We start from the raw sequence: 15,255 nt of genomic DNA on the forward strand, positions 1-15,255 counted from the left end.
TTCCGGCTTGATTTACTGTTACTGTGAATGCTGTTGTTTCCATTACATTGTAACTGGTCAAGGCTTGTGTTTTGAATTCCTGTGAAGAATTTGGTCCATAAAATGGGGCTAGTTCCCAATAAACGCTTAATTATATCACTATATGCATACATTTGCCTCTACAGCTTTTTATGCAGTAACTTTTAGATTTCGTAAACTTGAGTTTATGGAAAAGTAAGTTAAATAAAAATCACAGATTCTACACTACTATAGATTTTATGGATTCCATAGGTCTCCTTACAAAAGCAGTAGTATGGAGTGTAATACTACAGCATGTGGGAGCGCACATTGACCTGGTATCCAGCTGATGAACATCATCCATTAAGAGACCTGTGATGCAGACAGCTTCACTGTGATCAAACTGCATACAAATAACCTTCTCAACCTTGATTGACAATTCAGTAGGACCAGTGATTCTGGATTTCAGTAGCATACAATATCAAACACAAGGGCAGGATTGATTTATCCAGAACACTGGGAAGTGATTGGGAAGCAGCTATGAAAGATTCAAGTCCAGCTTAACACATTTACAGTGGTAAAAAAAGAGAAAGTAGTGAAAAACACTAGATATTTTACCAAAACTACAATTATTTTTTCACATTGTGTACTGTAATTCTGTGCCATCTAAAGATAAACCTGTGAAAAGCTATAAATGATATTCTGGTTCAGAGGGTATATAATTCAAATGCAGTTACCTGTTTTTTTATTACTGTAGTTTCACCATAATCTGATATGCATTTCTAATGTGCATAACAACACTTGAAATGTTTACTGTATGCAGTAACAGTTTTCTGTTTTGTAACAAACTATTGTGTATCCTGTTGCATGTGTTCTGTGAGTAACTGGAGGATAGTGATATTTTGTGTGTCACTTTCTTGCATGGCTGCATGTTACATTTTTTATTTATTTTTTTTTAATTTGGAATTGCCAATTATTTCTCATTTTCTCCCCAAATTGAAATGCCCAGTTTTTAATTTTTTTAATATCTCTTCAACCTGTCTCACCGCTGCCATTTTTGCGCTGACTCGGGAGAGATGAAGATAGACACATGCATCGGAGGACCATGCAGCTCTGGGCAACTTACAGGCACGCCCGCAGTCTACAGGGATTGCTGATGCGTGGTGAGCCGAGGACACCCTGGCCGACCTAAGCCCTCTCCACCCGAGTTGTGCTCGGCCAATTGTGCGCCACCCTCTGGAAACTCCTGTCCAAAGTCGGCAGTAGATTAGCCTTGAGTCAAACCTCGGATCTCCAGGCTATAGTGTGCATCCGGCACTCCACATGGAGTGCCTTTACCGGATGCGCCACTCGGGAGCCCCCTTGCATGCTACATTTTAGTAATGCAGTGGTTTATTTAGTGAAATGGCCACAGCAAAAGATATTGGCTGACTTGCAGTTTGAACAGCATCCCCATAAAACCTGGCTTCAAGAGTACTGTATGCATAATGGATTAATTGCAATGATGCATTATTAATATAGTAGACATTAAGAGTACAGTAAAAGCTCCCTTATAGGCTACAGTATACAATAAACATGTTGATGGCTCTGGCTCTGGCTTATATGAACCCCTCTTCTCTTAAGAAAACTTAAGAGGAGCCACAGGCGCCTACTATTTTTTTGTTGGAAAGTTAAAGGACTAACTGCCAAGTGTAGTGAGACAATAGCATACCCCCCCCCCCCCCCCCCCAGAATGATTGAGAAACCAAGCAAACCTTACTGTTCAATCTGAGTCAAGTTACTGTTTTAGAAATTGTAAACACATCAAATTGAGCAGGTGTTTCAGCATAAAATGTTCAATATGTACTTACTGAGCATGTATTAAATACAAATATGTGCAAGCAGCTTAGCCAGTACTAATAGCATCTCTGCACAATGCTGTACCTAGAATTGCCACCTGCAGCTTAGTACTATTTTTAAGGGTACTGTAAGTATTCTGCAAGGTAAGTCAACCTATGGGTTAGGCTCCTATGAGAGGAGTGATCTTCTGTGAAAATGCATCTTCACTAAATGTAGTGGCTGTGTATTTGTTTGCTGCATTTACTTATTTTTTTTTTTTATAAAAGTGGTTTTTGACAGTTCAAAAAGTACAGGGAGACTTGAAGATTGTTAATGAACAGGGGCTTGCCCCAGGAACAGTAACAAACTCATTTTCAGACCTGTTTCCCAGGCATTGTTTACATTTTAAAAACAAAATCCTTTGTTCCCCGCCCCCTTCAGCATTACCATTTTAGTACAAATGAAGTGTATTTGTATTGGTTTGAATGTAAAACAGTAGACGTTTACAGACTTCAATAGACAGCTCTTACAATGAAATCAATGACTGCAGTAGAAAACAGTACTACTGTGTGTTTTGGACTGCTCTCTTTCCCCCTCCCCGCCACCTCTCAATTAAATGTAAATGTCATTTTCACACTTCAGTGTTTTAACGGGTTTACAAAGCAAGATAGCACACATCATATGGGAAGAGTTATACCAGTTGCTGGATTTTCAGTGATATTTTCTTCCGTTAAATACTTCACCTAATAGCAATGACAAAAATGAAGCTGTGTGCTGTAAGGATTGTTGCTGTGCGTGAAACTTAAAATCCATCTTCCCTTTGTTATTGGTGTTAGTAGCGTTTTATTCTTTGGATTTATTTTCTTCACACACTTGCAGATTTTATGTTATAGAAATAATTTCTTCCTAGCATCTAATCCCTTCCTGTGCAGTAGGTCACATGACCTGAACACAGCTTGACCATGGCATGAAACTGCTCTAGCACAGGAAGTGATTTTTGACCAGGAAGCAGCATCACATTTGGCTTCTCTATCACAATCTTTGAAAATATCTACTGTAAATGTTTCAAAACATCATTTGTGCTCCTTGGGGCTATATTTTCAAATGACACTTTTTTTTTTTTTTCCCCCTACAGGACCGCAAACTCTCAAAGGTAGATCGGCAGAGGTTTAAGGAGGAGGCAGAAATGTTGAAAGGCTTGCAGCATCCAAACATTGTTCGATTTTATGACTCCTGGGAATCCTCACTCAAAGGAAAGAAATGTATTGTGTTGGTTACTGAGCTGATGACGTCTGGAACTCTAAAAACGTAAGTATTCTTTTTTGGGGGAATTTATCTTTTAAGCTGAAGCAGTTTTATAATTAACAAAATGTAAGTTTTTATTGTTTTACTTTTTTAAATTATTATTTCTCTAGATATTTGAAGAGATTTAAAGTGATGAAACCAAAGGTTCTACGGAGTTGGTGCCGACAGATTTTGAAAGGCCTGCACTTTTTCCATACAAGGACTCCCCCTATCATTCACAGAGACTTGAAATGTGATAACATTTTTATTACTGGACCCACTGGATCTGTGAAAATAGGCGATTTGGGCCTTGCAACTCTAAAAAGGGCTTCTTTTGCCAAAAGTGTAATAGGTAATTTGCATCCCCTTTCGTCTTACTATTTTCTTGGATGCAATTTGTATAGCTGGCAATTCTACCCTGATAGGGGTATATGTCTTGCTGAACTTCACTGTTTTGATTTTCAGCCTTTATTATTCAGTTTGAATAATTTGAATAATTTCTGCGCTCTACCTTGCTTGCACTGTTCAACAGTGGTTTACTGCGATACTGTAAATGAAACAATATAAGCCTTTTGATTTGATATACAAATGTTGCTACTAATGTCTTACTATTCTGAGAACCTGCTGCGTTAGTTCTGTATTAAAAAATGTCTTGTTAAGTTTTGTTTATTATTCCTAGTAGTTTAGGTAAAGGGAAACTTTTTTTTTTTTTTTCTACTTTTCTAATTTTCCAGGTACTCCTGAATTTATGGCTCCAGAAATGTATGAAGAACATTACGATGAATCTGTAGACGTGTATGCCTTTGGGATGTGCATGCTGGAAATGGCTACTACTGAATATCCATACTCGGAGTGCCAGAATGCTGCACAGATATACCGAAAAGTAACAAGTGTAAGTAAAAAGACATTATAACAGTTCAGAAATTCAGTTAATTGAGATACTCTATTTTGCTGGAATCAATACACTTGCAGTACTTTGTTACAGGAAAATACACACAAACAAAGTTATATTCTGATGTGAATTTACAGTAAACAAAAAACGTTTTATTTGTTTACTTCTAAAAACACAAAAATATAAGCTGCAGCTTAAGCTAGTTTCAAGGTGAAAAGTTATTAAATTAAAAGTGAAGGTTATGATATTAATACATTTACAAGCACTATTAAACCACACCCCAGAGTTTTACAACAGTAATTTAATATAGGTGGAATGTGCTGAGCTTACTGTAGCTAATAGTTTTATGAAATGAAAGTTGTATGAAATAATTAGTTTGTTCCCAAAGAGAGCAACAGTCTGAAACTACTTATTGTGTTAGGGTAAGTGAATCCATTCCTGTGGTGATTTTAGGTGAACCTACATGTTGAATTATAGCAGTAAGTCATACGATGACCTTTCCTACATATAACTTGTTGATATTCAAATATTGCAATGTTTTTAGAAAGGGGGGAAAAAAATAAAATAATTGTTAACATTATAGAATTGTTTTGAGGAATTAGTACAGTAGGAACTGGATTTTTCTACAGTTTATAAGTTGCTTGGATTGTTGCCTTGGTATTAAATCCTCAGAAATGTTTAAACATGTTAATCTCTACATGGCATGAAGAAATATGTAAAGTGTTTAACTGAAAAGGCAGATTCATCACCCATGTTTAATTAAACAAATGTTGTTTACTCGGAGAGAAGTCAACTTCAAAATGTATTCCTGTGGCACATCCGAAATGTAATTTTCTGTCTGTTAAGGGTAATGATTTGTTTACAGTAATCCTGTAGATGTTTGCTCTTTACTCAAAGAAGGTGGTTTGGGGTAAGGGTCAGTTAGTAAAGAAAGACGGATGCTGTCATATTTGCATCTATCAAAGTGCAAGTGTCAATCACAAACCGGGAAACCTCGTCTAGGATCCAACACTGTTGGAACCAAGACTTTCAAGTGAGTATTGGATAGGGGTTTCAAAGTTTGAAGAACAAATACTATATCTGATGTTCCTTTTACAATATGAAGGTGAATGCTCAATTATTTGTTAGTTTCAGTCGTTACCCTAGATCTGTCAAGAAGTCTGTGTGCCCTCTAGCATGCAGTGTTTCTCCACTAGGGAATATTTAGAATGTATAAAGATGATCCTCTGTCATCATTGCTGCTGTGTCATTGGGTGACGGGGGTGTGTCCTTAAGGGACAGGCTGACATTTTGAGGTCTGTTCTCACCTGATTGTAACCAGTTGTCATCAAGATTGTACCAAGGTAACAGATTTAATCTCTTTAGGAAAAAGTGGTGTGAACCATTGCTTACTCGGCATTGTGTCCATCCTCATTCAGTAAGTTAAGCATTTTGTGGAATATTTTGATTTTTGCATTTAACTAAGGATGGAAGCTGAAAGAAACATTACTGTATAAAAGTTTTTTTTTTTTTTGTCTGATTTGACAAGATTCTGCTTACCACAAAAAATATCTTTCTGAATTCTTAAGACATTTTTATTTTAGTAATCCCTCTGACTAATCCTTACTGTAGTACGGCTGGCAATATTTCTATAGAGGATTACTACATTTTCTTACCCTTCAAGTAGAGCCAAGCATGCATCTGAAACAGATTGCTTGACTTCTGCAGCTCACACCTTCTATAGCAAGATGGTCTGCGGTACTTGACTCCCCAAGGAGTTGAAACGGAATTATTTAACACTGTTTAATGTAAGAGAAATATGCACATGTCTTCTCGCTTTACAACTTTTTTTAGGTCTCACAAATCATAAAAAAAAAAAAAAAAAAAAAAGTTGATCTGCTTCAGAATTGCTGGTTAGATGAGCAAAACTAACACTCTTGTTTTGTAGTTGTGCAGTCACTTTAAAGTAGGAAGGCATATTGATTTATTTATCAAAACACATTTGTTAAGCTTTGTGAAATCTTCCTCTTCCCCCACAGTTGTCATTTTAATGTATCCAGGAAATTCATAAGATCTCATAGTGAGAGCATCCTGTAGGTTTAGGATAGAATCATGTGGTTTAATTACAATATTCAGAGTTCTGCTTACTCGCATTGTATTTTTGGTTTAATAAACTTTGTGGTCAGAAAATGAAACCGGTGATTTTGTGTTCTCAAGCATGTGTTTACCTGTTTTCAATCAATATGTGAACAATGACAGAAGACTTTTCTGTTTTTACTCTTTGCTGTGAAATACGTTCAAACGCAACCAAAAAATTAATTGGCTACTTGGCTTTTTTTTTTTTTGTTGTTTTTAGAAAAAACTAAAAAAAAAGCTTCTGTATTTGTAAAAAAAAAAAAAAAAAAAAAAAATATATATATATATATATATATATATATATATATATATATATATATATATATATATATATATATATATATATATATATATAATGTTTCTTGTTTTGTTCTAGTTGGGTGGAATTTGTGATAAACTACGCATCCCACAGAAAATTATTTCTGTTTTTTATTTCAGGGTGTGAAGCCAGCAAGCTACAACAAGGTTACTGATCCAGAAATCAAGGAAATTATCGGAGAATGCATCTGCCAAAAAAAAGAAGAAAGGTTTGTTTGAAATTGAGCAAACACCGCTGTATTCTTGTGCAGCACAAAAGCCTTTGATTGAAAGGTTACTACAACCTTACAAAAAATTGTGCCCTTGCGTCTATATACAGAGCAAATGGTTATGCGCATGGTAGTTGAAATATCAGTTTTCAGCATTGTGTGGCTAGTGTCTCTGCTACTCCATCTCTGAGTAATTGATGACATTTTTTCGCTTGCGATAATGCCTGCTTTTTTTTTTTTTTTTTTTTTTTTTTAACTGAAAGTTTGTCCATGAATTGAAATTGGCTAATATTGTCACGCCCTCTTATCTGAAGCTCAGGTGAAATATAGCCATATTGTGTCAGTTTATGTAGTTGTGCATTTAATGCATACACAGTTTGGAACAAGGAAATGTTAAAGATAATGCAGACGGAGAAGTCAAGCCACATAACTCATTAAAGTGTGGGAGTTGTGTGAGGTGTTAAATTTGGACTTTTTGTATGCTGACTGTAAGGAAAGTTGAAATTATACAATGAATATTTTATTTTTAAATGTTGCAGTCTACAAGAAATGGCACTGCTTATTAAATTAACTCAGATATAGATTTCTACATTACAAAATGAATGACTCTGGGAGTTCATGGCTGGTTATTAAGAGCAGTAATCTCTCGAGCAAGTATGTGAGGCTTAGGCAAATAGTGTAATTGTCCAACAGTTTTCCCTGTGCGGTACGCACAAATCTAATTAGAATAAATATTAAAGAGCAAGTTGCGGAGATCAGAAAAAATATAGCGTTGCATGTCCCCACATGCTGCTTTGAAAAGAGCTTTGAAACTAATTTTAAAGTTCTGAGTTTAGGTTTGTTTGCACATCCCTAGTAATTTGGATACTAACATGGGGGAATGTTTTGCAGGTACTCCATAAAAGACCTTTTAAATCATGCCTTCTTTGCGGAGGACACAGGGGTGAGGGTTGAACTCGCAGAGGAAGATGATGGCAAGAAGTCCTCGATTGCCTTGAAATTGTGGGTTGAAGATCCCAAGAAACTCAAAACGAAATACAAAGACAACGGGGCCATAGAATTTACTTTTGATCTGGAGAATGAAGTTCCTGAGGATGTAGCTCAGGAAATGGTATGTCCTTTTTGTTTTATATGCAATAGGGCTCAGATAATTGTGAAAGAACCTTGAAATCCATCTGTGCAGAATAAATACTGTACAGTTTACAAATGAATATAACATATAAACCATCATGGAAGTAAGCCAGAACTTTTGTTCAACATGCTCAAATGATTAGGAGTTATGTAATTTAAATGTCTTAATTGAAAAAAAATATATTGATTAGCTGTCTTTTTTTTAATTACCAGTTGGCAGAGATTTGATCTGAAATAAACTTTATTAACTAACTTTTTTTTCATTTGTTGAGTGTGGTGGCAGGGGGACTATTTAAAAACTAGAAATAATAAATAAATGTTAAATGTAAGGTTCAAATTTACCTAAAGCCCATTGAGAGGATGTTACAAAAACAATATGAACTGGGAACCCTAATTTATTTACGTTTCAAGTCGGTGTGATGCTGTTTAAGGTGAATCCGACAGAAAATCCATGTTGGCTTGAATTGTATCGAGCAAGCTTACTCGGCAGTAAAAAAGCATGTGTCGGGTGTCTGTTGGCAGTAGCTTTAAAAATTGCCTATTTGGGAGGTTCTATGCAGAAATGAAATGTTTCTGACCTTTTATAAATACAAAATGTATTATAAATACAATAGGTGTTGACAGTGGTTTTACAAATTGATTTCCCTGACATTAGTGATGTTAATAAATAATGTAACCGAATACTAACAAGTTTGCATCCTTGAATAACTTTATCGTTTATTGTTAGGAATGTTTTGTTCCACAGCAACATTTAGCATTTTATATTTGGCTCTGAAATGGTGTCTTTATTTGTAAGGCAGTGAGAATGGGGATGTAAAATCATGTGTCATTGTTCAGATTTCCATTTAAAGACTGCTGCTATAATTAATTGCTGAAGAGCTTGGTTGTGCTTTTTCTTAAATGTGCAGCCAAGCCCTAATAAAACACACAGAAAATATATATTATATATAATATATATATATCATTTTTTTTTTTTTCAGATTGAATCTGGATTCTTTCATGAAAGTGATATCAAGATTGTTGGAAAGTCTATAAAGGACAGGGTGGCATTGATCAAATGGAAAAGGGAAAGAACAGTTCTGTTGCAGGTAAACAAGGAGCGCAGAGATGGCGATGGCTTGGAGAAGCAGAAGGCCCAACAAGCACAACTGCTGATCCCAGATGTAGGCGTTCAAGTGGGACAGCCAGTCGTCTTGGAGCCTGAGGAGCCAGAAGCAGACCAGTATCCGAATCTTCCTGCCAGTGCCACATCTGTTACATGTAAGAACAAACAGTGCTATTAAATTATGCATCTTCATCTGATTTACACAAGGAATGAAAAATCTCCACGACGCTGCAGTGGAACCAGAATAATTTTTATATGAATTGCTTACTAGTTGCCTACTCCATTTACATATAGCAATGTGGCTTTTTCTCTGTGCCTGTTAGTCTGCAAAGTATTAAGGTTGGATGGAAGCGACAGCCCTGGTTTGAATCAAGGGATCACATTAGTTATGGATCATTTTTATGTTCTAGTTCTTGTCAGTGAAAGTGCTTAGAAAGGCAGGATTGAAAATGATACAGCCTAGGCTATAAGTAAGCTGTATTGGTTTCTGGCTACAGAGTAATAATGCTTGTCCCTAATAGTAGTAGCAAAATCTCTAGTTGCTTAAAAATCAATGGTTAAAAAATACTTTGTATTTTGTTGTTGACATCGTATTTTTCTTTAACCATTACATGTCAAAACATGTGTTGTCTTGTCCACTTTAATGGGTGTTAATGATTTTAGAACAAATGTTTTTAGGAAGCATTAGTCTTTCAGACTATTGCTTTTACAGTGAATTGATCATGAATATTATGTGCTTACTGGGTGGATTTCATTGAAACATAAGCGAAGACCCCACAGAGAGCAGAGATAATTGAGCTGAGCTGTCATTTTAAGAGTGCTGGAGGATTTTATGCCATTGTTGGTGCATTCGTCAGCTTGGCATTTTGCCTTCCAGCCCACTAGATGTAATTTACTCACTCCGGGCTTTATCACTTCAGCCTGACATATCATTGCTAGACACCATTTGCATGCTAATATGTATTTAAAAAGCTTTGTGAATCTCCAGGGGTCTGTCTTTCATGTGACCTTCAAAGAAAACCTGTGCGAATTCGTACTGCATGTGGATGATATGTGGGGAGTGTGATCCTCTGCACCAGGAATATTATTAAATTACTAAGTACATAGGATTCCCTAAGTTTCTATAGAAGTATCAAGTGTGCCACTTTAATGGGGGTTCATCATCACTTTAGCAAACACGTATGGAAGCTGTTAATATGAAAGAGGTTAATTTTCTTTATGTATGTATTGTGCATAAGTCATTCCCCCCCCCAGACTAGAATGTTTTTTTTTTTTTAATTAATTTGAATTGCTTTGAAGGCCTAGCTTATATTTTCATATTAGCAGATGTTTGTTTGACAGTATATCTGTAGACCTGTCTCCTGTGCTTCTAGCTGACAGTACATTTGACAGTGGCCTGGGTTCGACAGTGTATTCTGACTCTCAGAGCAGCCAGCAGAGTGTCATCTACCCATCTTGCATGGACCCCATCCCATCTGCTGTGCAGCAGGTCTGCAGCCCACCCCTGAGTGACACTCAGGGCCCTCCCCCTAGTCTGCAGCACCACCTCCAACATCAACAGCAGCTGGGGTCCTATCCACAACCTTCAGCAGTGAGTATTAGAGAATATAATACCGACCCACATTTAACACTGTCAGAATAGATTACATTGCAGAATGTGATACCCTAGCCATTTGATAACAGTGTGATGGAAGGAGTTCATAGTGTGTACTGACTTTAGATTATTCATTATGGAGCTAGCAGTGGTGGTAGGGAGGGTGGAAAGTAGAAGTTAGATAGAAACAACAACAGTGTGCCCAGATTAGGCTCCCGAGTGGCACGTCCGGTAAAGGCACTCCACCTGGAGAATTGAAAAATGAATAAAAATAATAATAATAAAGAAAAACACATAAACCCAATGTGCCCAGGTTGAACCTTAAAGTAAACGATTAGCCTCATCCATACATTGTGTGAAGCCTGTTTTTTAAGTGTTACCAGTGAAAACAGTAGTTTAGTCCTTGGTGTAAAATACGGCTTAACTAGAGAAATGTGAAAGTTAAGAACACTGTTAAATGTAGTTCATTTTATCGATTTAACTTAATTTTTAAATTTCAGGTACAGATTTTGGTCTCTACTCTAATTTTTAACATGTATTTGTATTTCGCTATCAAAACAGAGACATTCTAGTGTCCCCTCCATAGTCCAGGAGCCTTTTTTGTCAGAAGTTTCCTCTGATTGTTGTGAGGGTCAAGTTTCCTTTGCGCTTGGCTCTAGCACTGTGCAAGGAGTGAACTTGGCACACAGGCGCGGAAGCACCTCTCTAGTTAACGCACCGAAATGCAGTAGCAGCTTGCATCCTTTTTTCAGACAATCCAACTCTGCTCAGCAAGGATTGCCCCCCCTGGGTAAGGCAGCTCTGAAATTGACAAGTGAACATTCAATAGGCAAGAGTTTTCCCGATGCCCTTTCTGGAAATGTAAATAGTTTTTCGCTTTTAAATCCTTTTTTCCTCATGCACCTCAACCCAAAGCTGTGGGATTCTCGCCGTCGCAGTGATTCTGCAGTGGTGTCCGCATCAGCAACCACAGTACTTGCAGCTTCCTTAGCATCTTGTTCTGCACAGGCCAGGGAAAACTCATCCCAGAATAGAAATCCTGGGGAAGCAGCTGAGCGAAAGCTCTGTGAATTGGATACCCACATGCATCCCATCCAGCTGTTGCTGCAAAAACCTCAGTATTGTCAGGCTTGTGTGGCAGAACTGCTAAAGTCTAAAGCAGATTTCAAGCACACTGCCACTGTTTCATCTCACTCGCTTCCACCTTGTATCTGTAATAAACCAACAGCGGCGTGTCCTTTGCCTCTGTTGGCTAGAAGACGGACCAGTGCAGACATTACAGACCTTTCATTGTTACATGAATCTTTACATCACATAATTAGCAGAAAGACTAGCATGTCTTTTCTTAGAGCCCCAAAGCCTACTGAAAGAGGATCGTATCGGCCTCCTTATAGCCGTGGAGAGGCTGCTGTGCATGCAGTTCCAAAGCAGCAAGATAAAGGCTACTGTGGGAGCAATGTGCAGAGTGAAAAGGCCAAACCAATGCCTCCAGCTGCACTGAACAGCAGGGGCACCCCAACTATTGAAAACAGACGCAGTAATATGGTAGGTTAGGTAAAGACGCTTGCTCTTCACTTAGCCCTCACCTGTTGTCCCTGTGGATGAAGTGCCTTTTAGAGTGTTTACATATGAGGTGTACAAGCTGATTGCATGGGCCAAACTCTGTTTTCTTCCCCTGTTTGGCTGAGTTTATTATTTAGTTTTTTTTAAATCCTTTTTTTCCTTTTGAAATTGCATACCAAGCAGCCTACAACTTGATTTTTTTTTATTCCTATATTTCCTAAATGTGATTTTTGCCGCTTTACTGAATGGAACTTTCCCATGCACATCCGTAATTGGAAAGCCTCGCCTGGTCCCACTGAAATAACCCTTCATTTACACTGATCCAATCAATCCTGAATGAAAAGTGCCTTATGACATTGCTGGAGTTATAGCAGACACCACTTATAAATAACCCTTCAGATCCTGTGTGTTATGATGCTCAGCCTATTATCCCTAGTGTGTCTGTGTATTTCTAAAAGGATGCAAATGTAGATATTCGTGCTCGTTTGTGATTTTTACATACATGTTGTTTCTGATGATATTTAGATAAAGGCATATTGCAAAAAGAACAGAGGTTGTTCAAATACCATTAAGTAATACCCAGTATTTTTATGGCTGCATCAACTTGTTTTGCTAAAAAAAAATGTTTGCTAACCTTTTAATTTGTCAACCAAAAATATGAATTAAATGTTTTACTTAACACAATTTGAGGGATTTTTTATTTATTTTGTTTTTACCTTGTTGCATATTTTAAAATTTATTCCAATTCCTCCCTCGTAACCAAATAGAGCAAGATTAAGACTGTCATGTACTTAATGTTGCTATTGTGTTCCAGCCTGGCTTTTCCATGATCCCAAACCCAGCTGCTGCCCTCTCTCAGCAGTCCCAGCAGCTTTCCCAGCAACCAGCACAGCCATTCCCTGTTCTACAGCCAACTGCAATCCCCCCAGTGCAGCATGGGCCAGCGCAGACCATTCCTCCAACCCAGCAGGTGAGCGAGCAGCACATTCACTCCAACGCAGATGGAAATACAGTAACACATCTGTTTCTTCATTTTAATGAGGCAGTATTCCACTGCTGCATTATTATATATATATAATTCCATTCCAAACGCTACCACCTACATTCAAACAAACGTATTCACTAAATACATTCATACAGTAAATACTCTGCAAGGACCAGAATCGCACAAGTCAGACGAAAATGTTTTTTATGAATGTTACCAGACTTGGCAGGACAGGATCTGTATATTTTTGTACAGCTACCCCTTTTTCATGTTTTGAAAATAAAAACACATTTAGATTTTGGTTGGGCAAAAGCAATCATATGATCTGCCCGATGCCGTGAATTGCAGCAACTCGCTGGAATCAATTGAGTTCATATCAATAGTTTAGACCACACAGTTTAAGATACTTTCCTTACTGTTGGTACACAGCTTTTTTTTTACCCCCCTCATCATCCTTTGTCAGTTCCATCGCCGGCGTTGTCCTGTAAAAATGAACCATTTCACAGCAGTGTTTTAACCACTGGTCATGTCCGTGATACAGAGTTTTATTTTTATAACCTACTGTGTCCATTTTACTTCAGGTTTACAAACCGTTTCTTCACGTATGCCATTCTGCATATTGTGCACATTATAGTGTGGTGTTGGTTTTCCTCCAAGTAGTTTGGGGGTTGGGGAGGTTGATATTGTGGGCTTGTTTTCAATTTATTTTTGTATTTTTTTTATGAAAAGGAATACAGTCTCTGTAAACCGGTGTATTTCTTTTTTTGTTAATTTTCTAGTTTTCTTTCACTGTTTTTATTTCTCTTAGTTCCAAAGCTATTTCTACACTGCAACATTCCAGTCCCAGGTAGATGTTACGTTTTTTTTAATTATATTTTTATGCATTTAATTTAATGCAAGCTTTTCTGTAAATTAGCTGATTTTGCTTTTCTGCGGGATGTATTTAAATATTCATTGTATTTAAATAATCCATGAAGTTGAAGGATAAAGACTATGAAATTTAAAATAAAAGCGTAAACCTGTTAAGTATCCATGTAAAGTTCTGTAAGGTGAAATTATTTTAAAAGTTTGCCTTAAATATTGTATTTTATTGTATAGGTTACAGTAAATCATCCAGAATTTTTTTTGGTCAAGTCCACATCCAGCTATGTCCCCCCCCACGTTTCTTTCATGATATGTGTGTGTGTCATTCTCCCTGTCTGTGCTGTGTACAGTTAATCTCTATGGTAACAATTGGTGTCTCTTGACTAATTTATTGGCAGCAAGCATATAATATTACATTGCGAGTCAGCTTTATTAATTGTTTACTAAAAACAAAAAATCATGAAGGTTTTGCATATGATTATTAATTCCATGGATCTTCCTCCTCTTATCCTTATAAAAAAAATAAAATAAAGACAGCTGGTCCACCTGAGCCACTAGCTCAAGTCTAAAAACATTACATTCCAACATCTGCTATTTCTCTCTGCAGCAGCATCTTGCAGCAATGCAGAATCTCCAACAGCAGGTTTCTGACATGAAGCCACTTCACATCTCCACGCCCCCCACACAGGTACATGTTATCCCAGCTTTATAATGCCCATTATCTCAGCTACATGTAACCATTAGTACCCCAAATTGGTGTCAAGAAATTGCTTTTCTTGACACCAATTTGGGGTACTAATGGTTACATGTAGCTGAGCTAATGGGCATTGGTTTTCATCAACTGACATGCTATTGGGTGCTTTTTTTATTGTGTATTTTGTTTTTTAAAAACATAATGAAGAACTGAAACCGTACAAGTCAATCTGCTTATCTTTTTCACACAGATGTTTAACTGCAATGTCAAAAATTCCACCTTTTACTAAATTTCTCTGCAGTGGTGTTTTATGAAACATTTAGAAGCGATTTGTCATAAATCAATGTAATATATTGCTGTTTTGAGACATTCTGTCTTCAGTGCCTTTCCAGTGAAGCTGGCAGATTTGGTTTATATGCATAAACTAACATATTTGTATTATCTCTAGTTATTAAAGATAGTTGCTTGTGCTCCTGAATTTTTCTTTCAAAATAAATTAGTGGCATTTTGAGGGGGAAGGGGTATATTGGATAATTAATTACAATGACAAATTTTAGCAGGTAAAAATATGAACAGGTTGTCCAGTTACAGATAGCACTGCTTTGAACATTATAGTCTTGTATCCCGACTGCACGATTTTCTATGACTTCCAACTTTTCTTCTTTTGTCTCACTCTTTTCTTCCTT

General features: G+C 37.0%; 1 protein-coding gene across 1 annotated transcript in view; it reads left to right on the plus strand.

The window, feature by feature from the left end:
* LOC121298378 (serine/threonine-protein kinase WNK2-like) overlaps positions 1-15,255 on the plus strand; it is a 45,943-nt gene that overhangs the window by 13,485 nt on the left and 17,203 nt on the right. The window contains exons 2-11 of the mRNA XM_041225487.1: positions 2,951-3,123; positions 3,231-3,451; positions 3,834-3,991; positions 6,545-6,633; positions 7,525-7,744; positions 8,745-9,024; positions 10,243-10,460; positions 12,841-12,996; positions 13,820-13,858; positions 14,483-14,563. Of these exons, the coding sequence (XP_041081421.1) occupies positions 2,951-3,123; positions 3,231-3,451; positions 3,834-3,991; positions 6,545-6,633; positions 7,525-7,744; positions 8,745-9,024; positions 10,243-10,460; positions 12,841-12,996; positions 13,820-13,858; positions 14,483-14,563 (1,635 nt within the window). The remainder of the gene's footprint in view (positions 1-2,950; positions 3,124-3,230; positions 3,452-3,833; positions 3,992-6,544; positions 6,634-7,524; positions 7,745-8,744; positions 9,025-10,242; positions 10,461-12,840; positions 12,997-13,819; positions 13,859-14,482; positions 14,564-15,255) is intronic.

The sequence above is a fragment of the Polyodon spathula genome, chromosome 23, assembly GCF_017654505.1.
Source record: "Polyodon spathula isolate WHYD16114869_AA chromosome 23, ASM1765450v1, whole genome shotgun sequence".
Lineage (NCBI taxonomy): Eukaryota > Metazoa > Chordata > Actinopteri > Acipenseriformes > Polyodontidae > Polyodon > Polyodon spathula.